The sequence below is a fragment of the Ranitomeya variabilis genome, chromosome 4 (genome assembly GCF_051348905.1).
Source record: "Ranitomeya variabilis isolate aRanVar5 chromosome 4, aRanVar5.hap1, whole genome shotgun sequence".
Taxonomy (NCBI): Eukaryota; Metazoa; Chordata; class Amphibia; order Anura; family Dendrobatidae; genus Ranitomeya; species Ranitomeya variabilis.
Window position 1 is genome coordinate 247,377,093 of NC_135235.1, and position 27,590 is coordinate 247,404,682.

Sequence of the window (27,590 nt, forward strand, 5' to 3'; positions counted from 1 at the left end):
AAAGTCCACATTTCTCAAGTTTAAGTAGATATGTAGGTACGTATAGCAATTGATGTAAGCATAAATATAGTCCAAATGGATTTCTTCAACCAAAATCGTCACAGTCTGCCTGTTGATTCCGCAATATGGATGAATAGAAGACATTCATATAGATATCCTTCCCGGAAGATAGCCAAATACACGTCCATAGGTGCCACACGATTAATACTAAAATTGAAAAATAAAATATAATACCATTAAAAACCGATTAAAACCAAATGCATGCGGAAACATGCAAAGGGAAATACAGCACCAACAACCGGTGGACTATAGAAATGGGGCGAATTAAATATTCTCATTAAGGCCCTCTGGGTGGATAGTATGGAGACGCCAAATCCATTGCGTCTCCAGTCTACCCAGCCTCTTCGAAAGTTGACCCCCTCTAATATTTATTTTTAGGGCATCAATGCCCCTAACTCTCAACAATGATGCATTGCAGCCATGGAACTCCTTGAAGTGTCTGGGCAAAGTGTCAAGTTTGGATACATCCGTGTGGCCGGAGGCCGCCTGTATCCCTAGGACATGTTCCCTAATGCGGACTTTCATCTGGCGGGTGGTTAAACCCACATAGATGAGTCCGCATGGGCAGGTAGCATAGTATACTACATATCGTGTAGTACATGTAATGTAAGATCTAATAGAATATGTCCTAGAGCCCCTAGAGTCAACAAACGTGCCACAAGTATCCACATTGGGGCAGGCGACACAGCGGCCACACGGATAGCACCCAACTTTAGGAGCAGATCTTCCCAGAAAAGTTGGAGGGAGCTGACTAACATGGTGACTCCGTACCAAACAGTCCCGAAGATTCCTAGCACGTCTAAATGTCATCAGAGGTCGAATAGGGAGGAACTTCCCAATAATTGGGTCCACCTTTAATATAGGCCATGCTTTCTCCAAGGACCGGCGTATCTGATTTGATTGGCTACTAAAGGTAGTGATAAATCTAGTTTTTCCATTAGAGGAGGATCGTGTAGGGGGGCCATATATCAATGCATCTCGAGGGGTATGTTTAGCTCTTAAATATGCTCTTTTTATGGACCTCCCACTATATCCACGCTCCCTGAATCTTAGGGACAGTTTTTGTATTCAAGGGGTCCTTCTACCTACAGCTCCAGGGGACCGCTATGGGGGCTGCCTTCGCGCCCGCATATGCTGGTCTTTTCCTGGGGCTGTGGGAGAGGGACCTTCCCCTGTCAGATGAACAGGGATCGATTGAGCGTGTCCCGTTGTGGACACGCTACATCGATGATGTCTTCTTCATCTGGCAGGGCACATCCGTCGACCTTACTCAGTTTATGTCTCTCCTGAACGGTAATGACCTTAACATTCACCTTACCTTTGTGTCTGATGTTAATTCTATAGACTTTTTGGATGTCACGGTTAAGAAAAGCAATGAGGGTATTTTGAATACGGACATATTCCGCAAACAAACATCTACCAATACCCTACTACACGCCACCTCAGGACATCCAAAACATATGGTTAAATCTATTCCGGTGGGGCAGTTCCTCCGTTTAAGGCGCATATGTTCCAGTATGGTTGACTTTGAAAGACGGGCAGAGAAACTGTCCCTAAGATTCAGGGAGCGTGGATATAGTGGGAGGTCCATAAAAAGAGCATATTTAAGAGCTAAACATACCCCTCGAGATGCATTGATATATGGCCCCCCTACACGATCCTCCTCTAATGGAAAAACTAGATTTATCACTACCTTTAGTAGCCAATCAAATCAGATACGCCGGTCCTTGGAGAAAGCATGGCCTATATTAAAGGTGGACCCAATTATTGGGAAGTTCCTCCCTATTCGACCTCTGATGACATTTAGACGTGCTAGGAATCTTCGGGACTGTTTGGTACGGAGTCACCATGTTAGTCAGCTCCCTCCAACTTTTCTGGGAAGATCTGCTCCTAAAGTTGGGTGCTATCCGTGTGGCCGCTGTGTCGCCTGCCCCAATGTGGATACTTGTGGCACGTTTGTTGACTCTAGGGGCTCTAGGACATATTCTATTAGATCTTACATTACATGTACTACACGATATGTAGTATACTATGCTACCTGCCCATGCGGACTCATCTATGTGGGTTTAACCACCCGCCAGATGAAAGTCCGCATTAGGGAACATGTCCTAGGGATACAGGCGACCTCCGGCCACACGGATGTATCCAAACTTGACACTTTGCCCAGACACTTCAAGGAGTTCCATGGCTGCAATGCATCATTGTTGAGAGTTAGGGGCATTGATGCCCTAAAAATAAATATTAGAGGGGGTCAACTTTCGAAGAGGCTGGGTAGACTGGAGACGCAATGGATTTGGCGTCTCCATACTATCCACCCAGAGGGCCTTAATGAGAATATTTAATTCGCCCCATTTCTATAGTCCACCGGTTGTTGGTGCTGTATTTCCCTTTGCATGTTTCCGCATGCATTTGGTTTTAATCGGTTTTTAATGGTATATTTTATTTTTCAATTTTAGTATTAATCGTGTGGCACCTATGGACGTGTATTTGGCTATCTTCCGGGAAGGATATCTATATGAATGTCTTCTATTCATCCATATTGCGGAATCAACAGGCAGACTGTGACGATTTTGGTTGAAGAAATCCATTTGGACTATATTTATGCTTACATCAATTGCTATACGTACCTACATATCTACTTAAACTTGAGAAATGTGGACTTTTTACTATTTTCTACATATGCCATGGTGGAATGAGGGTATCTACAATAGAGAATGGTCCCCCGGTTCGAGATATTGTTTTTGAATATTGTTAGGAATTTAATCATACACTCTTGGGGATTTTTCTATTTTTTTCATATTTTTTTTCATATTTATTTTTATTATTTTCAGTATTTTTTCACCTACCCTTATATGGTTTTTATATGTTATTTGGTGGTTTTTTTGTTTCTTTTTCCCTGGTATTTCACTTAGGTCTAGTTTTCTTTCCCCCCCTTCCCCCTTTTTTTGTATTGTAGTATATGGGCTGTTCCAATCCATGGATAATATTGATTGACTATAGGTCTTTCAATCAATAGGATGCACTGTTATATTGAGTACCGCTGTATTTCTTTTATTCTATTCAATTGTCTATTTACTTACCACTGCAGCTGCGCCGGAGTCTGTACCAATGTGTCAGCATAACTCCCATTGCGCATGGTAGACTACTAGGAAATGGCCGCCGCTATTATTCCTTGATACAGAAATGTAATCCTCTAGTGTCTGGCAGTGTCTACTTCAATTGCGCATGCCAGACTACAGCAATATGGCCACACACTGTGGGCTCTGTTGCGGTTTTTCTCTATATAGTGATATTCCCTTATGACATGCGCATACATCCGCTCTTCAACCCGGAACTGCTTCCTCTGTCCTCGGCGCCATGGCGCTGACATCTCAGGAGCGCATGGGGCCCCATGTGCTCCTTGTTGTGTGGCGTCAGGTGTTTTCTGAGTGTACTCAGGAGGCAATCCGATGTGATTGGTCAGTTTATGTATGATTGTGTGCCCCTTCCCCCTATATATACATGTAGCCCAGCACTATACCGATGTACCCCTTGATAAAGACATCCGTCGAAACGTACGTCGGGGTGGACGAGGGTGAGGTGCTATTCCAGCCTGACAGATCCTTACACTGACCGGTATGTACACTTTGGATCCTCTGATGTATTAGAGTTTTCCTGTTATTTCTGTGGACACTATGTCCTTACTATATCAGATGTGGATACTCTGATACAGGAGACCTAGTAAATATGATTGTTGCCGGCAAGTATATAGTTAATTGCATGTATTTTTAGTCACCTATACCCTGTCCCTACTTGATGCATGTTGTTATTTGCACAGGGATAACTTCCCTTTGTCATGTTTTTTCCTGGTCTTGATATTTAATAAAGAATTTTGTATATTTGTAAGAATCGGACTGTTTGCTGCTCTTTATATATATAACCCTATATCTACTATATAATTGTCTAGGGGTCACTTCCGTCTGTCTGTCTGTCACGGATATTCATTGGTCGCGGCCTCTGTCTGTCATGGAAATCCAAGTCGCTGATTGGTCGCGGCAAAACAGCCACGACCAATCAGCGACGGCCACAGTCCGGAAGAAAATGGCCGCTCCTTACTCCCCGTAGTCAGTGCCCGGCGCCCGCATACTCCCCTCCAGTCACCGCTCACACAGGGTTAATGGCAGTGTTGACCGCGGTGTAACGCACTCGGTTAACGCTGCTATTAACCCTGTGTGACCAACGTGTGCCTATGCAGCATGAATAGTAAAAAGATCTAATGTTAAAAATAATTTAAAAAATAGAAAATAGTTACATACTCACCCTCCGTTGGCCCCCGGATCCAAGCGGTTACCGATGCTCCCGGATCGAAGCGGTTACCGACTCTCCTCGCGACGCCCCGGTGACCACTCCATGCATTGCGGTCTCGCGAGATGATGACGTGCGGTCTCGTGAGACCTCTATGTCATCATCTCGCGAGACTGCAATGCACTCTTCAGACCGGAGCACGCGAGGACCATCGGTAACCGCTTCGATCCAGGAGCCAACGGAGGGTGAGTATGTAACTATTTTTTATTTTAATTCTTTTTTTTAACAGGGATACGGTGCATACTACGTGACTGGCCAATGTATTACGTGACTGGGCAGTATACTACGTGACTTGGCAGTATACTACGTGACTGGGCAATATACTATGTGGCTGGGCAATATACTACGTGGCTCTGTGCTGTATACTACGTGGCTTGGCAATATACTACGTCGCTGGGCAATATACTATGTGGTTGGGCAATATATTGCGTGGCTGGGCAATATACTACGTGACTGGGCAGTATACTACATGGCTCTAAACTGTATACTATGTGACTGGGCAATATACTATGTGGCTGGGCAGTATACTATGTGGCTGGGCAATATACTACGTGGCTCTGTGCTGTATACTACATGGCTCTAAACTGTATACTATGTGACTGGGCAATATACTATGTCGCTGGGCAATATACTACGTCGCTGGGCAATATACTATGTGGTTGGGCAATATACTACGTGACTGGGCAATATACTACACGGCTCTAAGCTGTATACTACGTGACTGGGCAATATACTATGTGGCTGGGCAATATACTACGTGGCTGAGCAATTAACTACGTGGGCTGTGCAATATACTACGTGGACATGCATACTCTAGAATACCAGATGCGTCAGAATCAGGCCACCATCTCGTATATAATATATATATATATATATATATATATATATATATATATATATATATATATATATATATATATATATATATATATATATATATATATATATACACTCACTGGCCACTTTATTAGGTACACCTGTCCAACTTCTTGTTAACACTTAATTTCTAATCAGCCAATCACATGGCGGCAACTCAGTGCATTTAGGCATGTAGACATGGTCAAGACAATCTCCTGCAGTTCAAACCGAGCATCAGTATGGGGAAGAAAGGTGATTTGAGTGCCTTTGAACGTGGCATGGTTGTTGGTGCCAGAAGGGCTGGTCTGAGTATTTCAGAAACTGCTGATCTACTGGGATTTTCACGCACAACCATCTCTAGGGTTTACAGAGAATGGTCCGAAAAAGAAAAAAAATCCAGTGAGCGGCAGTTCTGTGGGCGGAAATGCCTTGTTGATGCCAGAGGTCAGAGGAGAATGGGCAGACTGGTTCGAGCTGATAGAAAGGCAACAGTGACTCAAATCGCCACCCGTTACAACCAAGGTAGGCCTAAGAGCATCTCTGAACGCACAGTGCGTCGAACTTTGAGGCAGATGGGCTACAGCAGCAGAAGACCACACCGGGTACCACTCCTTTCAGCTAAGAACAGGAAACTGAGGCTACAATTTGTACAAGCTCATCGAAATTGGACAGTAGAAGATTGGAAAAACGTTGCTTGGTCTGATGAGTCTCGATTTCTGCTGCGACATTCGGATGGTAGGGTCAGAATTTGGCGTAAACAACATGAAAGCATGGATCCATCCTGCCTTGTATGGAGCATCTTTGGGATGTGCAGCCGACAAATCTGCGGCAACTGTGTGATGCCATCATGTCAATATGGACCAAAATCTCTGAGGAATGCTTCCAGCACCTTGTTGAATCTATGCCACGAAGAATTGAGGCAGTTCTGAAGGCAAAAGGGGGTCCAACCCGTTACTAGCATGGTGTACCTAATAAAGTGGCCGGTGAGTGTATATATATATATATATATATATATACTCCCGGCCTCGTGATATATATACCACCCTCACTGCAGAGTGCACTGATAACCAGTACGTGACAGGGCAGCCTCTTCCCTGACTGACCTAAGGGTAAGGGAGGCGCGGGAGAGCTGTGCTGTCTAAGCTCTGTCACAGACTGGTGACGGCGGGGGGACATCCGTATCCCAGCTCTCCTCAAATGTTTTTCCTTACAGGCGCGCTTGGCACTTCCGGGGTCTCCAATCTATGTGGCCGGCTCGCTCGGCACTTCTGGGGTCTCCAATCTATGTGGACGGCACGTCCGGGGTCTCCAATCTATGTGGACGGCACGTCCGGGGTCTCCAATCTATGTGGACGGCTCGCTCGGCACCTCCGGTATCTCCAATCTAAGGGGACGGCACGCTCGGCACCTCCGGGGTCTCCAATCTATGTGGACGGCACGCTCGGGACGTTTGGTGTTTCCAATCTACGGGGACGGCGCGCTCGGCAGATCCGGGGTCTCCAATCTATGAGGACGGCTCGCTCGGCACATCCGGGGTCTCCAATCTATGAGGACGGCTCGCTCGGCACCTCCAGGGTCTCCAATCTACGGGGAAGGCGCGCTCAGGACGACCGGGGTCTCCAATCTACGGGGACGGCTCGCTCGGGACGTCCGGGGTCTCCAATCTATGTGGACGGCTCGCTCGGCACTTCCGGGGTCTCCGGCATACAGGAACTTTGTACCGCATCCGCCAGAGTCTCCGGTTGCTGTGGTTCCTTCGCTCTGTTGCCAGGTAACCAGTGAGCCAGACAGGCCCCGCCCTCCGCGCTGCGTCGCTCCCCCTCCCGCTCTGTCGCGCTGGATTGTGGGACACAAACAAACTGATGCGCTGTCCTCCCCTTCGGCCCCCGCCGCTGAGCAGTGGAAGATTCCGAGACCTGGGCCTGTATAATCCACGGAGGCTGACGGCGCGCACTATCTGCCGCCAGAGGGAGAAGTAGGGCACAGAGTGACGGTAGCGGCCGGGATACTGACGTGTGGACAGGCCGCTGTCTGTGTCGGCCGGGGCCGCGGCGGGGGTCTGAGGCCTGTGAGGCGGAGAGCGCGCTGGACGCCTGGTGGGCGACACGGAGGTTAAACTGGCAGGTGAGGCTCGCCGCGTCCGATTCCCGGAGGGTCTGTGGGGAAGAGGCAGCGTGTCCGCCTCTATATGTGACTGCCCAGGGGTATACCGGCGACTACAGAGCGGAGCGCGGACGAGTGTACAACCCCAGTGTGTGTGTGTAGCCCCCCCTCCGTCAGCGGTGTGTGTAGCCCCCCCTCCGTCAGCGCTGTGTGTAGCCCCCCCTCCGTCAGCGGTGTGTGTAGCCCCCCCTCCGTCAGCGGTGTGTGTAGCCCCCCCTCCGTCAGCGGTGTGTGTAGCCCCCCCTCCGTCAGCGTTGTGTGTAGCCCCCCCTCCGTCAGCGGTGTGTGTAGCCCCCCTCCGTCAGCGGTGTGTGTAGCCCCCCCTCCGTCAGCGGTGTGTGTAGCCCCCCCCTCCCGTCAGCGGTGTGTGTGGCCCCCCCCTCCCGTCAGCGGTGTGTGTGGCCCCCCCCTCCCGTCAGCGGTGTGTGTGGCCCCCCCCTCCCGTCAGCGGTGTGTGTGGCCCCCCCCTCCCGTCAGCGGTGTGTGTGGCCCCCCCCTCCCGTCAGCGGTGTGTGTGGCCCCCCCCTCCCGTCAGCGGTGTGTGTGGCCCCCCCCTCCCGTCAGCGGTGTGTGTGGCCCCCCCCTCCCGTCAGCGGTGTGTGTGGCCCCCCCCTCCCGTCAGCGGTGTGTGTGGCCCCCCCCTCCCGTCAGCGGTGTGTGTGGCCCCCCCCTCCCGTCAGCGGTGTGTGTGGCCCCCCCCTCCCGTCAGCGGTGTGTGTGGCCCCCCCCTCCCGTCAGCGGTGTGTGTGGCCCCCCCCTCCCGTCAGCGGTGTGTGTGGCCCCCCCCCTCCCGTCAGCGGTGTGTGTGGCCCCCCCCTCCCGTCAGCGGTGTGTGTGGCCCCCCCCTCCCGTCAGCGGTGTGTGTGGCCCCCCCCTCCCGTCAGCGGTGTGTGTGGCCCCCCCCTCCCGTCAGCGGTGTGTGTGGCCCCCCCCTCCCGTCAGCGGTGTGTGTGGCCCCCCCCTCCCGTCAGCGGTGTGTGTGGCCCCCCCCTCCCGTCAGCGGTGTGTGTGGCCCCCCCCTCCCGTCAGCGGTGTGTGTGGCCCCCCCCTCCCGTCAGCGGTGTGTGTGGCCCCCCCCTCCCGTCAGCGGTGTGTGTGGCCCCCCCCTCCCGTCAGCGGTGTGTGTGGCCCCCCCCTCCCGTCAGCGGTGTGTGTGGCCCCCCCCTCCCGTCAGCGGTGTGTGTGGCCCCCCCCTCCCGTCAGCGGTGTGTGTGGCCCCCCCCTCCCGTCAGCGGTGTGTGTGGCCCCCCCCTCCCGTCAGCGGTGTGTGTGGCCCCCCCCTCCCGTCAGCGGTGTGTGTGGCCCCCCCCTCCCGTCAGCGGTGTGTGTGGCCCCCCCCTCCCGTCAGCGGTGTGTGTGGCCCCCCCCTCCCGTCAGCGGTGTGTGTGGCCCCCCCCTCCCGTCAGCGGTGTGTGTGGCCCCCCCCTCCCGTCAGCGGTGTGTGTGGCCCCCCCCTCCCGTCAGCGGTGTGTGTGGCCCCCCCCTCCCGTCAGCGGTGTGTGTGGCCCCCCCCTCCCGTCAGCGGTGTGTGTGGCCCCCCCCTCCCGTCAGCGGTGTGTGTGGCCCCCCCCTCCCGTCAGCGGTGTGTGTGTGGCCCCCCCCCCTCCCGTCAGCGGTGTGTGTGTGCCCCCCCCCCTCCCGTCAGCGGTGTGTGTGTGGCCCCCCCCCTCCCGTCAGCGGTGTGTGTGTGGCCCCCCCCCTCCCGTCAGCGGTGTGTGTGTGGCCCCCCCCCTCCCGTCAGCGGTGTGTGTGTGGCCCCCCCCCTCCCGTCAGCGGTGTGTGTGTGGCCCCCCCCTCCCGTCAGCGGTGTGTGTGGCCCCCCCCTCCCGTCAGCGGTGTGTGTGGCCCCCCCCCTCCCGTCAGCCCTGTGTGTGGCCCCCCCTCCCGTCAGCCTTGTGTGTGTGTGTAACTAACCGTAAGGAAAACGCACACACAAGAACCGGGGATACGGATATCACCCTGCCGTCACTAATCTGTGACGGAGCTTACACAGTCACCACACTCTGGCGCCCCCCCCCCCCTTACTCTCAGGTCAGTCAGGGAACTGCACCCAGGATAAGTAGTCACCGGAGAGGCTGCCCTGTTACATACCGGTTATCAGGGCACTCTGCAGTGAGGGTGGAATATAAATATATATAAGCCTCCGGTCCATCACTGCCAGGGTTCCCCAATAACACCAGAAAGCTATGCTGCCACCAGTTCCTTGTTAGATATAAGCCCGGTCTGTTAACAAGCTTATATCAGGTCAGAGACCAACCCCAGGTAGAGTATAAGGACTAGCCAGACTCATGGACGTGGGAAATCGGGTTTAGAGATAAAAGAGCAGCCCAATATTAATTGATATTTAAATTGCCAAAAGGCGCACTAGAAACTACAAATATATACAGAGTAACATACAGAGATTACAGCCAGAGGTGCAGATAAAGGGAGAGTACAGGTCAGGATAGCAGTTAGCTGTATGTGTCACGTTACCGTTTCTTATCACTTGTGGATGGAGGGAAGTTCTCATATCCACAGGCACCTGCTTCGTTTCTGGTCCATCTCCACACGTGACGTGACGCGGCTTCCATGGCAGAACAAAGGCTGGAAGTGTGTAGCTAGCTTTTAACCCCTATGTCGCCCCCTCCGATATTCGCCACCACCCCTCTGGGTTGAACTGAATTCTCCTCTCTTGACCTCCTAGCCAAAATAATTCCCAATATCTAGGATGGGTCATAACTTCCTAGCTGGAGGTCGAAACGGGCTGGCTGACATCTCAATGGGTCAGTTCGGGCTGGACTGATAGAGTCCAAACTCTGGTCGGCTAAGTGGTTCTGGATAGCCAGTCTTGATAGCGCGGAATCCGGGGCCGCTAAAGAAATATGAGACGCAGGGGTGCATGCAGGGGGCTCCCTGGATTCTGGTGGTGTATCGGACTTAACCATGAGATGCACAGTACTTCCATAATTCATCTCTAGATGTCGATGACGCTGGGTCTAGATTGGGTATTGATGTTGGCTGCCTTGCACAAAAGACAGCAGGGGTCCAGTTCTGCTCCTCTGTGCTTTCATTAACACGTGGCCTCTAATTCAGTGGCCATTTGGCAGAAGTCCTGCTCTGGTGGGAATCTGTATTTTCCCAAAGGTGGGGGCACATAAGTCCAAAATGGAGTCTCCCTCGTCCACCCCCCGTCAGGTGTGTGTGTGGCATCCCTGCCGTTATTTTCCATTGACTGCAACTCCTCCCTGTCGTCGTTGCTTTGTGCAAAGTTGTCGTGTGTGTGACCCTGAACTTTTACGCTGACCAGGTAGTGTAGCCAGTGGCGGCCTCCTCCTGTTTTGCAGGTACTGTAGCTGGTGGCAGCCTACTGTTTTGCCCTGGCTGGGTAGTGTAGCCGGTGGTGGCCTCCTGTTTTGCCCTGGCCGGGTAGTATAGCTGGTGGCGGCCTCCTGTTTTGCCCTGGCTGGGTAGTGTAGCCGGTGGTGGCCTCCTGTTTTGCCCTGGCCGGGTAGTGTAGCCGGTGGCGGCCTCCTGTTTTGCCCTGGCCGGGTAGTGTAGCCGGTGGCGGCCTCCTGTTTTGCCCTGGCCGGGTAGTATAGCCGGTGGCGGCCTCCTGTTTTGCCCTGGCCGGGTAGTATAGCCGGTGGCGGCCTCCTGTTTTGCCCTGGCCGGGTAGTATAGCCGGTGGCGGCCTCCTGTTTTGCCCTGGCCGGGTAGTGTAGCCGGTGGCGGCCTCCTGTTTTGCCCTGGCCGGGTAGTGTAGCCGGTGGCGACCTCCTGTTTTGTCCTGGTCGGGTAGTTTAGCCGGGGGCGGCCTCCTGTTTTGCCCTGGCCGGGTAGTGTAGCCGGTGGCGACCTCCTGTTTTGTCCTGGTCGGGTAGTTTAGCCGGGGGCGGCCTCCTGTTTTGCCCTGGCCGGGTAGTGTAGCCGGTGGCGGCTTCCTGTCTTGCCCTGGCCAGGTAGTGTTGCCGGTGGCGGCCTCCTTCTGTTTTGTTCTGGTCGGGTAGTGTAGCCGGTGGCGGCCTCCTGTTTTGCCTGGTCCCTGGTGCTCCTGTATCATCTCTAACCAGTCACTGCTGCTGTAGCCTCCTTGGTGGGTTGGTGGCCTGGTACCACTTTTTGGACTGCTCTCGTGACGTCTCCATATTTCTCCCCCGCAGTCACACTTCTGTAGCTGGTCCCAGGATTTGATGTCTCCTCCCCAGCACCTGATGCCAGTAATGGAGCTGTGGATTAATGTGCTCTTATGTGGGATTCTGCTCAGGGGCTGAATAATCCTGAGGGAATGTTCAGGTTTTTTTTTTACTTGGTTTTTGAAGCAGATCCGTCCAGAGGTGTTCTAAATATCTGATGGGTGAAGTTATGTGCAGGTGGGAACGGAAGGAGACCCTGTAGCCCATGCGAGATCATGTTTTCCACTATCCTGCCCACTCTCACAGCTATCTGTGGTGAGGGAGATAAGGGGCTGCCATCTCCTATGATGCCGCTTGTTTCGGTGTAATAAATGCTGGATTCTGATGCCCTGCTGGCAATACTTTGTATTTCCCGTGGTGTAGTCGGGGTCTTCGCCCCTGCACCGTTGTATTATAGAGAGCCACGTGCATACAGGTCACTGCCTGGTGATGAGGGGCTGCCAACACCATGCTAAATGCCAGTGATGCCTGCCCCGTCATCTCTAGCTTCACCTGCTGCTTGTTATGGATGGCACCGGCCTCTGTAGGATTTAGTCACCATAGTAACCAATCTAGGACAGACAAGGTGGGCTCCGGAGCAGCATTCAAATCCTCATACCAGTCCTCTGCCTGGAGGCAGGCGGGCGTGCTGCAGCCTGTGCGCCCAGGATGGTATGTGGAGCAGCAGCTGCCAGTCCTGCAGTAAAGCCGGGGTCTGCTCCTTGTATGCCTCCTCCAGCCATCCAAGCAAGGCTGAAAGGGAGCAGTGGCACACTGAAAGATTGATCAGATAAGGGTCTAATGTCCCTTTATGACATCCATCATATAAACAAACCCTCCTTGTACCAGGGCCTGGCACGCGGACCGGGCGCCTCAGTTTTTACAGTCATTCTTACATTGCTAAGGGAAGCTAAACCAGAATTTGTCTTTTATCCTAAAGGTACCGTCACACTAAGCGACGCTGCAGCGATACAGACAACGATGCCGATCGCTGCAGCGTCGCTGTTTGGTCGCTGGAGAGCTGTCACACAGACCGCTCTCCAGCGACCAACGATGCCGAGGTCCCTGGGTAACCAGGGTAAACATCGGGTTACTAAGCGCAGGGCCGCGCTTAGTAACCTGATGTTTACCCTGGTTACCAGTGTAAAATGTAAAAAAACAAACACTACATACTCACCCTCTGATGTCTGTCACACGTCCCTCGCCGTCCGCTTCCTGCACTGACTGAGCGCCCGCCCTAACAGCAGAGCGGTGACGTCACTGCTGTGCTGTACTTTCACTTACGGCCGGCGCTCAGTCAGTGCAGGAAGCGGACGGCGAGGGACGTGTGACAGACATCAGAGGGTGAGTATGTAGTGTTTGTTTTTTTACATTTTACACTGGTAATCAGGGTAAACATCGGGTTACTAAGCGCGGCCCTGCGCTTAGTAACCCGATATTTACACTGGTTACCATTGTAAAACATCGCTGGTATTGTTGCTTTTGCTGTCAAACACAACGATACACGGCGATCTGACGACCAAATAAAGTTCTGAACTTTAATCAACGACCAGCGATATCACAGCAGGATCCTGATCGCTGCTGCGTGTCAAACTCAACGATATCGCTAGCCAGGACGCTGCAACGTCACGGATTGCTAGCGATATCGTTTAGTGTGACGGTACCTTAAGTTATATGGTAAGGCTCGTTGTAGTGAAATATGTATAGGTATATATGTGTGACTAGCAGTAATTTATCATCTGTCCTGAGACTGCAGGTCTCACAGAGGTCACAGCATATGTTACCCTGAGAAGGCAGTCTACTGTCTCCAATCTCGCCAGGGGGTCTTGCTAAGAACCAGGAAGGGGAAATGTTTCACACCTTCTGTCTCTTTTGAAGGGAGATGTCAATTACAGCCTGACACTATCTATCTATGAGAAACGTTACACAGAGAATTTCACAGGAAATAATGTATTAATTGGCAGAGTGGCCATGGTCCAGTCATAGACAAGCAATTATAATATCAACCTGAGAGGCTGGTCTAGAAATCTGACCTCCAGGATGACTCTATAAATTAGGCCTGTACACATAGAATAGTGGTTCCCAGATTGAGGGGTAGCCAAGCTGATGTGTTCCAGCCTCTTCCCGCTGTGTGCCGTGCGGTGCGTCTCCCTGCCTATTCCCGCTGTGCCGTACGGTGCGTCTTGCTGCCTCTTCCCGCTGTGTGCCGTGCGGTGCATCTCGTTGCTTCTTCCCTCTGTGTGCCGTACGGTGCGTCTCCCTTTTCCCTCTGTGTGCCGTATGGTGCGTCTCGCTGCCTCTTCCCACTGTGTGCCGTGCGATGCCTCTCGTTGATTCTTCCCTCTGTGTGCCGTACGGTGCGTCTCACTGCCTCATCCCTCTGTGTGCCGTGCTGTGCGTCTCTCTGCCTCTTCCCTCTGTGTGCCGTACGGTGCGTCTCGCTGCCTCTTCCCGCTGTGTGCCGTGCAGTGCGTCTCGCTGCCTCTTCCCGCTGTGTGCCGTGCGATGCGTCTCGCTGCCTCTTCCCTCTGTGTGCCATGCGGTACGTCTCTCTGCCTCTTCCCTCTCTGTGCCGTGCGGTACGTCTCGCTGCCTCTTCCCGCTGTGTGCCGTGAGATGCGTCTCGTTGCTTCTTCCCTTTGTGTGCCGTGCGGTGCGTCTCTCTGCCTCTTCCCTTTGTGTGCCGTGCGGTGCGTCTCTCTGCCTCTTCCTTCTGTGTGCCGTACGGTGCATCTCGCTGCCTCTTCCCTCTGTGTGCCGTGCGATGCATCTCGTTGCTTCTTCCCTCTGTGTGCCTTGCGGTGCGTCTCTCTGCCTCTTCCCTCTGTGTGCCGTACGGTGCGTCTCGCTGCCTCTTCCCTCTGTGTGCGGTGCGTCTCTCTGCCTCTTCCCGCTGTGTGCCGTGCAGTGCATCTCGTTGCTTCTTCCCTCTGTGTGCCGTGCGGTGCGTCTCTCTGCCTCTTCCCTCTGTGTGCCGTACGGTGCATCTCGCTGCCTCTTCCCGCTGTGTGCCGTGCCGTGCATCTCGTTGCTTCTTCCCTCTGTGTGCCGTGCGGTGCGTCTCTCTGCCTCTTCCCGCTGTGTGCCGTACGGTGCGTCTCGCTGCCTCTTCCCGCTGTGTGCCGTGCGGTGCATCTCGTTGCTTCTTCCCTCTGTGTGCCGTGCGGTGCGTCTTCTGCCTCTTCCCGCTGTGTGCCGTGCGGTGCGTCTCTCTGCCTCTTCCCTCTGTGTGCCGTGCGGTGCGTCTCTCTGCCTCTTCCCGCTGTGTGCCTTGCGGTGCATCTCGTTGCTTCTTCCCTCTGTGTGCCGTGTGGTGCATCTCGCTGCCTCTTCCCGCTGTGTGCCGTGCAGTGCGTCTCGCTGCCTCTTCCCGCTGTGTGCCTTGCGGTGCATCTCGTTGCTTCTTCCCTCTGTGTGCCGTGTGGTGCGTCTCTCTGCCTCTTCCCTCTGTGTGCCGTACGGTGCATCTCGCTGCCTCTTCCCGCTGTGTGCCGTGCAGTGCGTCTCGCTGCCTCTTCCCGCTGTGTGCCGTGCGGTGCGTCTCTCTGCCTCTTCCCGCTGTGTGCGGTGCGTCTCTCTGCCTCTTCCCGCTCTGTGCCGTGCGGTGCGTCTCTCTGCCTCTTCCCGCTCTGTGCCGTGCGGTGCGTCTCGTTGCCTCTTCCCTCTGTGTGCCGTGCGGTGCGTCTCGTTGCCTCTTCCCTCTGTGTGCCGTGCGGTGCGTCTCGTTGCCTCTTCCCTCTGTGTGCCGTGCGGTGCGTCTCGTTGCCTCTTCCCTCTGTGTGCCGTGCGGTGCGTCTCTCTGCCTCTTCCCTCTGTGTGCCGTGCGGTGCGTCTCTCTGCCTCTTCCCTCTGTGTGCCGTGCGGTGCGTCTCGTTGCTTCTTCCCTCTGTGTGCCGTGCGTCCCGCTGCCTCTTCCCCTCGCCCTATGCCATGCGGCGGCCCCTTGTATATAGCGTGTGGCGCACCTCACAGCCCCCTGTATACTGTGCGGCCCCTTCCACTCCCTCATTTATGGAGTGCAGCCCCCCCCACTGCCTTACACTAAACGTGATGTACCTACGGTAGGCCCTGACAGCAAGCTGAGATATTGATGAGCGCTTGATACAGTTCCTATTGGGAGCATGTGAGGGCCGTGTGTGCGCCCTCTGAGGCTGCGGGTGCATCGTCCTCCTGGTCCCTTCATGGTACATTTTTGCTGTAATGACGTTGGCGGTGACCACACATTTTGCAGCATTTTGTCAAGGTCTCTGGCAGGCGGCAGCAGCATCCATTATTCTTCAGGGCCCAGTGCAGTGGAAGGTGAGTTCCGGGGCCTGTCCGCCCTGTTGGCTGCCGGCCGCCTGCACCTGTGCTACATGTGGACCCGCGTGACGGCTGCTGTGACTTCACCTCCTCCCTTGCTGCAAAGATCAAACCCCTCATAAAGCCCTTTGTACACACTGCTGCAGCCCCCCAGATGTCCCCTGTGTTTAGTATTGGGGTCAGAGGGCATGATGGCGTATTGAGCTGGGGCCCTTGTGGAGTTCTGGTTATTCTCACAGCTGATGGTTTGTAACATTGTATCCTGTCTAGACAGTGAGTCTGGATCCATTGTGGGTAACTATGGTGTGACCTGCCATGGATATCGGACCCCAGGCTCTTCCTACCTGCTCTGATGCTACATTGGCACCACTTTAAAAGGCCGCACGGCCGACATTCGCTAACGGCGCCCCGTGGATGTAAATACCACCGCAGCGGACATCCCCCAGAGCGAGGAGCCGAGTGTCGCCCCAGGCATTGGGTGCAATTCTTGGCCCTTGGGTCACCACTATGATTTTCTCTCTTGTCAATTGAGTCCCTTCCGTGATTTTTATTTAAACTTAGCATAATATGCCCAGCAAAGCGGCACTAACCCCGGGCCGACACATAATCACAGCCCTGCTCTGTTATCTAAACCGCTCACACAGGCACACGTACAAATCCCCAACTCAGAGCATTGAAGGTCGGCGGCAGCCAAAACCCCTGTATAATATCATGTTCACAAGTAGAGGCGCAACAAAGGAAAAGCTGATGTAGAAATATCATCTAAATATATCACCCTGTACTGATCCTGCCTTACATCCTGTATCATACTCCAGAGCTGCACTCACTATTCTGCTGGTGCAGTCACTGTGTACATACATTACATTACTGATCCTGCCTTACATCCTGTATTATACCCCAGAGCTGCACACACTACTGTGCTGGTGCAGTCACTGTGTACATACATTACTGATCCTGAGTTACATCCTTTATTATACCCCAGAGCTGCACTCACTATTCTGCTGGTGCAGTCACTGTGTACAAACATTACATTACTGATTCTGAGTTACACCACGTATTATACTCCAGAGCTGCACTCACTATTCTGCTGGTGCAGTCACTATGTACATACATTACTGATCCTGAGTTACATCCTGTATTATACCCCAGAGCTGCCCTCACTATTCTGCTGGTGCAGTCACCGTGTACATACATTACATCACTGATCCTGAGTTACACCCTGTATCATACATACTCCAGAGCTGCACTCACTATTCTGCTAGTGCAGTCACTGTGTACATACATTACACTACTGATCCTGAGTTACATCCTGTATTATACTCCAGAGCTGCACTCACTTTTCTGCTGGTGCAGTCACCGTGTACATACATTACATCACTGATCCTGAGTTACATCCTGTATTATACTCCAGAGCTGCACTCGCTATTCTGCTGGTGCTGTCACTGTGTACATACATTACATTACTGATCCTGAGTTACATCCTGTATTATACCCCAGAGCTGCACTCACTATTGTGCTGGTGCAGTCACTGTGTGCAAACATTACATTACTGATACTAAGTTACCTCCTGTATTATACCCCAGAGCTGCACTCACTATTCTGCTGGTGCAGTCACCGTGTACATACATTACATTACTGATCCAGAGATACCTCCTGTATTATACCCCAGAGCTGCACTCAATATTCTGCTGGTGCAGTCACTGTGTACATACATTACTGCCACGAATCCCAGGGAGGATAACTTTATTATCCCCACTGCCCAATTTGTCATGAACCGGCGTTGTTTGCTTGTCCCTGCTTCCTTTCTGAATGGGGATTTATCTATATCCCACCTCCCAGTTTCGGTTTGGAACTTGCAGCTCTCTGGCGCCCCCTTACCTTCAGGTCAGACCGGGTACTGCACCTAGGATAATTAGTCGCCAGAAAGGCTGCCTTACTTTGTACTGGCTAATGGGCATGCTGCAGGGCGATAGAACTACTCTCACTCAGGCGGGAACAATAATTATCAACGCCGTCTGTCACTACAAAGCCTCCCAAACGCACAGGACAAATCTGCTGCCACCAGCTCCGATTACTTAATTAATAACGGGTCTGGAGCCAACCCAAATTAGTAGCGTAATTCACTTCAGAGGACATGACAGTACGTTATAGAGCAAAGAGGAACAAAGCTAGTAATTTTACATATTTTACTCCAAAAAGGTAGGTAGTGTTTACAAAAGGGTAAAAGGATATTATAAAAGAAAAGTATCGTATGTACAGTACAATTACAAATAAAATGGGATTAACGTTGAAAAAACACTTACAGTTCCTTATGTAATTTGATCTCAAGGCAGACCATGTGGCTCGGTCGACACATCTAGATGCATTTCAGATGGGTCTCGCAGCTAGACCCTAGACAAGACTAATGAAGAATGATGTCTCACTCACTTATCTCCGTGCCCAAAACCAAGGCACTCCCCCTGTGGTGACCTCTCTCAGAGGCTGAATACTCCCTTTTCTTAGTGTTATGACAAGCCATTTCTGTATATAACTCGCTGTATGAACCTCGTAGAAGAACGACACAAGGATCATGATGCTCACTACTTCATGGGGGTTCTTATAAGTATAAACACGGCGTATATACATGACCCACTTACGGAGAAATCCGTTCCTTGCATTTCGTTGGATTTAGATCCTAGCGATTTCAGTGAGTTATAGATTTCTTGGTGGACATTCGGAATATGTAACCTTTATATCTCTATCCCTGATCGGTGCCATTATACATAACTTTTCAAGAACAAGAGTCCCATGTGATTTGAAAGTTGCTGTACCAGTTATAGCTGGTATCAGGTGGGAGGGAGGATTAGGGGTTTAGACAGAAGACTGGCTTTCCCAGCTCAAAGCCATGAAAATTCCTCAGCGATTTCAGTGAGTGTTGCTGTCACGCTGGTCTCACATTACAGCTAGATAGCAGGGGGGAGGGCGGGAGAAAGGTGAAATTGCCCACTGGCACATGCAAGCAGAGGAAACTGCAGCTGAGAGCTCTGTATGTGTAATTGAAGTAATACGAAATTCTTCATCTTTCCTGAGAATTACTGATCCTACATCCTGTATTATACCCCAGAGCTGCAGTCACTGTTCTGCTGGTGCAGTCACTGTGTACATACAATACATTATTGATCCTGAGTTACATCATGTATTATATTCCAGAGCTGCACTCACTATTCTGCTGGTGCAGTCACTGTGTACAAACATTACATTACTGATCCTGAGTTACCTCCTGTATTATCCTCCAGAGCTGCACTCACTATTCTGCTGGTGCAGTCACTGTGTACATACATTACATTATTGATCCTGAGTTATATCCTGTATTATACTCCAGAGCTGCACTCACTATCCTGCTGGTGCAGTCACTGTGTACATACAATACATTACTGATCCTGAGTTACATCATGTATTATACCCGAGAGCTGCACTCACTATTCTGCTGGTGCTGTCACTGTGTGCATACATTACATTACTGATCCTGAGTTACGTCCTGTATTATACTCCAGAGCTACACTCACTATTCTGCTAGTGCAGTCACTGTGTACATACATTACTGATCCTGAGTTACGTCCTGTATTATACCCAAGAGCTGCACTCACTATTCTGCTGGTGCTGTCACTGTGTACATACATTACTGATCCTGAGTTACATCCTGTATTATACCCCAGAGCTGCACTCACTATTCTGCTGGTGCAGTCACTGTGTACATACATTACTGATCCTGAGTTACATCCTGTATTATACCCCAGAGCTGCACTCACTATTCTGCTGGTGCACTCACTGTGTACATACATTACATTACTGATGCTGAGTTACATCCTGTATTATACTCCAGAGCTGCACTCACTATTCTGCTGATGCAGTCACTGTGTACATACATTACATTACTGATCCTGAATTACATCCTGTATTATACTCCAGAGCTGCACTCACTATTCTGCTGGTGCAGTCACTGTGTACATACATACATTACTGATCCTGAATTACATCCTGTATTATACCCCAGAGCTGCACTCACTATTCTGCTAGTGCAGTCACTGTACATACATTACTTATCATGCATTCTCCTCCAGAGCTGCACACTCAGATCTCGTCTTTGTCTTCCAGATTCGGAGTTACTGCACTTGTTTCTGAAGAGGAGAAAGCACCATCTCTCCAGAAACCTCAGGATGGGGGTGAAGACGTTCACTCACAGCTCGCCGGCGCACAGTCAGGAGATGCTGGGGAAGCTGAACATGTTGCGGAATGACGGCCATTTCTGTGACATCACCATCCGGGTGCAGGACAAGATCTTCCGGGCACATAAGGTGGTGCTGGCGGCATGCAGCGAGTTCTTCCGCAGTAAGCTGGTGGGTCAGGCAGAGGAGAGCGCTCAGTGCGTCCTGGATATACACCACGTGACGGTGACCGGATTCATCCCGCTGCTGGAGTACGCCTACACCGCCACCCTCTCCATCAACACGGAGAACATCATCGACGTGCTGGCCGCCGCCAGCTACATGCAGATGTTCAGCGTGGCCAGCACCTGCTCCGAGTTCATGAAGTCCAGCATATTGTGGAACACTCAGCAAGAGAAGGTGCTGGACACCGGGCAGGAGAACACCAGCAGCAACTTCCGGGACGGCAGCTTGTCCCCGGTGTCCTCCGAGTGCAGTGTGGTGGAGAGGACCATCCCCATCTGTCGCGAGTCCAGACGTAAACGGAAAAGCTACATTGTGATGTCCCCCGAGAGCCCCCTGAAGTGCAGCACACAGACCAGCTCCCCACAAGTGCTTAACCCCACACCTTCCTACACCGAGGCCAGGGGTCAGCCCGTGGACTCTTCTCACGCCTTCCCGTGGACTTTCCCCTTCGGCATTGACCGGAGATTGCAGCCAGATAAGGTGAAGCAGATAGAGTCCAGAACATTAGAACTGCCCGGACCCTCGGAGATCGCCAGAAGGGTGACGGATTATGTGCCCTGTGAAAGTACGAAGGTCAGCTCCCCGTTGGTGATGGAGGACGACGTGCGGGTTAAGGTGGAGCGGCTCAGTGACGAGGAGGTGCACGAGGAAGTGTCCCAGCCGGTCAGTGCCTCCCAGAGCTCCATGAGCGACCAGCAGACCGTCCCGGGCAGCGAGCAGGTGCAGGAGGATCTTCTGATCAGCCCACAGTCATCCTCCATAGGTGAGAGCCGCCAGCTGTGCCAGCCGATAGTGCTGCCCCCGGAGCTGCCACACAGCGGATCAGTGCCCCCATCATCCCCGACCCCCGGGGGTACCACACAGCAGAACTCTACCCCCATCATCCCCGATTCCTGGAGCTCGCAGTGTAATGTACCACACAGCGGATCACTACCCCCGCCATCCCTGAGCTTTTGGTGTAGACCCCAGCAGACATTCCATGTGATAATCCAGTCCCAGTAATGCCAGACTTTACGGCCCGTCGCCTCGTGTACGGCCTCCCACGCTCTAGTCCTGCAGCACAGAGGGTGTCGGGCTCCTATATATGATGTAGTGATAATCTAGGATGTTCATTGTTAAGGGGGGTCCACCATTATTCTCCTGTTGGGTTCTCAGCCGTCTTTATACCACACTGTGTGACCAAAAAAAGCCCCAGCTGCTCTTCCTCTCCTGCGGCTCTGGGGCTGTGAGGCCCCTGTGGTCTCTGAGGCAGAGGAGCTGCGTACACATCAGGTGTTGGCCTTAGCCGTGACCCCACGGTGTGAGGCTCCCCCTATGTCACATACACACACCACTCAGTATGGATGGTCACATGACAGTCCAGGACCCCACACAAAGGTGGTCCTGCTCCAGTTCTCCACAGTGAATGGAGAAACTTGTAAGTCTGATCAGCGAGGGTCCCGGACCACCACAATCATGGAACAATATCACACTGTCTTCTGTGGTTGGATTAACCTTTGCTGAATGGCTCTTGTCCAGTAGCTGGTTTGCTCCTGTGATGGCGCCAGGACCCCGCTGTGTATTTGTGCCCCTTCTGTGATGGCGCCAGGACCGTACTGTGTATGTGTGCCCCTCCTGTTATTGCGCCAGGACCGTAATGTGTATGTGTGCCCCTCCTGTGATGGCGCCGGGACCCCGCTGTGTAGGTGTGCCCCTCCTGTGATGATGCCAGGACCCCGCTGTGTATCTGTGCCCCTCCTGTGATGGCGCCATGACCCCGCTGTGTATCTGTGCCCCTCCTGTGATGGCGCCAGGACCCCGCTGTGTACAGTACAGACCAAAAGTTTGGACACCCCTCATTTAAAGATTTTTCTGTATTTTCATGACTATGAAAATTGTACATTCACACTAAAGGCATCAAAACTATGAATTACCACATGTGGAATTATATACTTAACAAAAAAGTGTGAAACAACTGAAATTATGTCTTATATTCTAGGTTCTTCAAAGTAGCCACCTTTTGCTTTGATGACTGCTTTGCACACTCTTGGCATTCTCTTGATGAGCTTCAAGAGGTAGTCACCAGGAATGGTCTTCCAACAATCTTGAAGGAGTTCCCAGAGATGCTTAGCACTTGTTGGCCCTTTTGCCTTCACTCTGCGGTCCAGCTCACCCCAAACCATCTTGATTTGTGTCAGGCCTGGTGACTGTGGAGGCCAGGTCATCTGGCGTAGCACCCCATCACTCTCCTTCTTGGTTAAATAGCCCTTACAAAGCCTGGAGGTGTGTTTGGGGTCATTGTCCTGTTGAAAAATGATGGTCCAACTAAATGCAAACCGGATGGAATAGCATGCCGCTGCAAGATGTGGTAGCCATGCTGGTTCAGTATGCCTTCAATTTTGAATAAATCCCCAACAGTGTCACCAGTAAAGCACCCCCACGCCATCACACCTCCTCCTCCATGCTTCACGGTGGGAACCAGGCATGTAGAGTCCATCCGTTCACCTTTTCTGCATCGCACAAAGACACGGTGGTTGGAACCAAAGATCTCAAATTTGGACTCATCAGACCAAAGCACAGATTTCCACTGGTCTAATGTCCATTCCTTGTGTTCTTTAGCCCAAACAAGTCTCTTCTGCTTGTTGCCTGTCCTTAGCAGGGGTTTCCTAGCAGCTATTTTACCATGAAGGCCTGCTGCACAAAGTCTCCTCTTAACAGTTGTTGTAGAGATGTGTCTGCTGCTAGAACTCTGTGTGGCATTGACCTGGTCTCTAATCTGAGCTGCTGTTGACCTGCGATTTCTGAGGTTGGTGACTCGGATAAACTTATCCTCAGAAGCAGAGGTGACTCTTGGTCTTCCTTTCCTGGGGAGGTCCTCATGTGAGCCAGTTTCTTTGTAGAACTCGATGGTTTTGCCACTGCACTTGGGGGGAGACTTTCAAAGTTTGTCCAGTTTTTCGGACTGACTGACCTTAATTTCTTAAAGTAATGATGGCCACTCGTTTTTCTTTACTTAGCTGCTTTTTTCTTGCCATAATACCAATTCTAACAGTCTATTCAGTAGGACTTGCATGTGGGATAGCTGCGGAGACACCATCACGTGTTTCTCAACGCAAGCAGTGAATAGCCAGGCCTTTCCCCGGGAAGGAACAACCACGGGAAGGGCAGCATCCAATACAGGAAAACCACCTATGCCAAGCATGGTATCCATCCACAGACAGCTGTTTCGGGGTGTTTGCCCCTCATCAGTGTGGAGTAGGAATCTGGCTATTAGGAGCAGTGCCTAGTAAAAGGCTGTAAAGGCACAGATGATTGGCCTCGGGGAGACCAAAACATCCAACACCGCGGAGACACCATCACGTGTTTCTCAACGCAGTGATCCAGAACACTGCCCCCATCCCTTATGGGAAATATGCAAATGCATGTGGGATAGCTGCGGAGACACCATCACGTGTTTCTCAACGCAAGCAGTGAATAGCCAGGCCTTTCCTAATAGCCAGATTCCTACTCCACACTGATGAGGGGCAAACACCCCGAAACAGCTGTCTGTGGATGGATACCATGCTTGGCATAGGTGGTTTTCCTTTATTGGATGCTGCCCTTCCCGTGGTTGTTCCTTCCCGGGGAAAGGTCTGGCTATTCACTGCTTGCGTTGAGAAACACGTGATGGTGTCTCCGCAGCTATCCCACATGCATTTGCATATTTCCCATAAGGGATGGGGGCAGTGTTCTGGATCACTGCGTTGAGAAACACGTGATGGTGTCTCCGCAGTGTTGGATGTTTTGGTCTCCCCGAGGCCAATCATCTGTGCCTTTACATATTCAGTAGGACTATCAGCTGTGTATCCACCAGACTTCTGCACAACACAGCTGATGGTCCCAACCCCATTTATAAGGCAAGAAATCCCACTTATTAAACCTGACAGGGCACACCTGTGAAGTGAAAACCATTCCCGGTGACTACCTCTTGAAGCTCATCAAGAGAATGCCAAGAGTGTGCAAAGCAGTCATCAAAGCAAAAGGTGGCTACTTTGAAGAACCTAGAATGTAAAACATAATTTCAGTTGTTTCACACTTTTTTGTTAAGTATATAATTCCACATGTGTTAATTCATAGTTTTGATGCCTTCAGTGTGAATTTACAATTTTTCATACAGAAAAATCTTTAAATGAGAAGGTGTGTACAAACTTTTGGTCTGTACTGTATGTGTGCCCCTCCTGTGATGGCGCCTGGACCGTGCTGTGTATGTGTGCCCCTCCTGTGATGGCGGGAGCACCCCGCTGTGTATGTGTGCCCCTCCTGTGATGGTGTCAGGACCCTGCTGTGTATGTGTGCCCCTCCTATGATGGCGCCAGGACGGAGCTGTGTGTGTGCCTCTCCTGTGATAGCGCCAGGACCCTGCTGTGTATGTGTGCCCCTCCTGTGATGGCGCCGGTACCCTGCTGTGTATGTGTGCCCCTCCTGTGATGGCGCCAGGACGGAGCTGTGTATGTGTGCCCCTCCTGTGATGGCGGGAGCACCTCGCTGTGTATGTGGACGCTGTTGTTTCCCTCCTGTATTACATCCCCCGATGATTACCCGCGCTCTGTGCCCTCTGTCCTCTAGGCTCCATTGATGAGGGTGTTGGTGAAGGTCTGCCCACGCTCCAGGGGACGGCCAGCAGCAATGTCCATGCAGATGACGATGACAGGTGAGTGTGTGACCGCTCGTACACCATCCTCTGATTTTTGCGGCTTCTCCTTATATGTTCCTTGTCATGAGGTTGCAGGTTGCCCTCGAGCCCGTCACAGACCCTCCTCCGTCATCCGTTATATGGGCGGTCCCGACCCGTCAGTGAATGGCGCCATCACTGTGTCCTCCTGTCGTTATAGGTTGGAGAATGTCCAGTATCCATACCAGTTGTACCTGACTCCATCCACGAGCAGCACGGAGCGGCCGAGTCCCAACGGCCCCGACAGACCTTTCCAGTGCCCGACCTGCGGCGTGCGCTTCACCCGAATCCAAAACCTGAAGCAGCATATGCTTATTCATTCTGGTTAGTCTGCGAAAATGGCGTCGCGCGGCCGTCACTTCCTTCATTGTGTCTGCCTGTCAGTGTATCGCCTGCGCAGCGAGGAAGAACAAGTAGTGTGTAACCTTGCGGACACATCCTTCTGATTCATCATGTATAGTGAGACGACATGGCCGCACGCTCCGCTGATATAGTGAGACGACGTGGCCGCACGCTCCGCTGATATAGTGAGACGACGTGGCTGCACACTCCGCTGATATAGTGAGACGACGTGGCCGCACGCTCCGCTGATATAGTGAGACGACGTGACCGCACGCTCCCCTGATATAGTGAGACGACGTGACCGCACGCTCCCCTGATATAGTGAGACGACGTGACCGCACGCTCCGCTGATATGGTGAGACGACGTGGCCGCACGCTCTGCTGATATAGTGAGACGACGTGACCGCACGCTCCGCTGATATAGTGAGACGACGTGGTCGCACCCTCCGCTGATATGGTGAGACGACGTGGCCGCACGCTCCGCTGATATAGTGAGACGACGTGACCGCACGCTCCGCTGATATAGTGAGACGACGTGGCCGCAGCCTCCGCTGATATGGTGAGACGACGTGGCCGCACGCTCCGCTGATATAGTGAGACGACGTGACCGCACGCTCCGCTGATATAGTGAGACGACGTGGCCGCACCCTCCGCTGATATAGTGAGACGATGCTCCGCTCGCATAGTGAGGTTGTCTGGGGTTATAGGCTTCTCCATCCTCGTACCTTGCCCGTACTCTGCATGACGTGGGCCCTTTTCTCCCTTCTGTACCTTGTGAATGGGAAGTATTGGAAGGACAGTGCCATTTTGAATGGCAGCCAACAGAGAGCAGTAGACGTCTTTGGTGTAAACTATTCACGTATTTGATCGCTCCCTTTTCTTTTCCTAGGAATTAAACCATTTCAGTGTGATCGCTGTGGGAAAAAATTCACTCGGGCTTACTCCTTAAAGATGCATCGGCTGAAACACGAAGGTAAACGCTGTTTCCGGTGCCAGATTTGTAGTGCAACATTCACTTCCTTCGGGGAATACAAACACCACATGCGGGTTTCCCGGCACATTATCCGCAAGCCTCGGATATACGAGTGCAAAACATGCGGCGCCATGTTTACCAACTCTGGAAATTTAATCGTGCACCTGAGGAGCCTGAACCACGAAGCGTCAGAGCTAGCAAACTACTTCCAGAGCAGGTGAGGTGCACAGCAAGATGCCAGCCGATGTAACCCAATGTTCCTCCACACAGCAGCCGCCGGGGCGCAGAGCAGCACCGACATTGATACACGGGTGTCTATAGATGCGTGCATGGGGCTGCAGCAGAGATGCCCTATGGGAGCCCATGGAGGGTGCAGTACAGCTCCGCTCCACTGCCAGGAGCCATAGTGCAGCCGCCAGCACGGGGCAGCCAGAGGACGGACGGGTAGGTACAGGAGGACACGCTGATTGCAGCACAGAAATCCACATTTTGTGTGAATATCCGTTTCCTCAACCTCGTTCACAAGCATCAGAATATGTTGATGGAGTAAAAAGTGTGACAGAACGTAGTGTCCTGTGTATCCCCGAGAGTCTGCACCAAAAGCGGATGCACTGGTCCCCAAATTGCCGCAGACTTAATGTAACGGAGGGATGAGTCTGCAAAGCCTTTTACTCCATCATGTAATCGTAAAGACAGGAAAGCAAGAAGGTCAGCCATGTACAGCCTGCTCCGTCCTGGAGACCATGCATATCCAGAGGTTCTAGGTAGGGTTGATCGAATAGCTTCAGTGCTTCCCGAATATCTGCATCGGTGACCCGGCTTCCTGGGGCCCCCGATAATCAGCTGTCCGATGCTGGATGTGTCACTGTGGTGTGACCGACACAGCACATACCTGGGGCCCGCCGATAATCAGGTGTCCGATGCTGCATGTGTCACTGTGGTGTGACCGGCACAGCACATACCTGGAGCCCCCGATAATCAGGTGTCCGATGCTGCATGTGTCACTGCAGTGTGACCGGCACAGGACATACCTGGGGCCCCCGATAATCAGGTGTCCGATGCTGCATGTGTCACTGCGGTGTGACCGGCACAGCACATACCTGGGGCCCCCGATAATCGGGTGTCCGATGCATGTGTTACTGTGGTGTGACCGGTGCAGCACATACCTGGGGCCCCCGATAATCAGCTGTCCGATGCTGGATGTGTCGCGGCGGTGTGACCGGCACAGCACATACCTGGGGCCCCCGATAATCAGGATAGCCGGTTTGTTCTGCTCT

The 27,590-nt window shown here is 52.4% G+C and overlaps 1 protein-coding gene across 7 annotated transcripts in view; it reads left to right on the forward strand.

Annotated features, from left to right (window-relative positions):
* Positions 1-7,092: 7,092 nt before the first annotated feature.
* The window catches only part of ZBTB44 (zinc finger and BTB domain containing 44), a 28,829-nt gene continuing 8,331 nt past the window's right edge, over positions 7,093-27,590 (forward strand). For 4 of the 7 annotated variants that reach the window (XM_077249358.1, XM_077249359.1, XM_077249360.1 and 1 more), the window contains exons 1-5: positions 7,094-7,386; positions 20,013-21,071; positions 24,893-24,977; positions 25,159-25,322; positions 26,230-26,530. In XM_077249358.1, the coding sequence (XP_077105473.1) occupies positions 20,075-21,071; positions 24,893-24,977; positions 25,159-25,322; positions 26,230-26,530 (1,547 nt within the window). In that variant the 5' untranslated portion in view covers positions 7,094-7,386; positions 20,013-20,074. Of the gene's footprint in view, positions 7,387-20,012; positions 21,072-24,892; positions 24,978-25,158; positions 25,323-26,229; positions 26,531-26,583; positions 26,758-27,590 lie in introns of all 7 variants that reach the window. The other 3 variants (XM_077249364.1, XM_077249365.1, XM_077249366.1) reach the window with 2 other exon arrangements.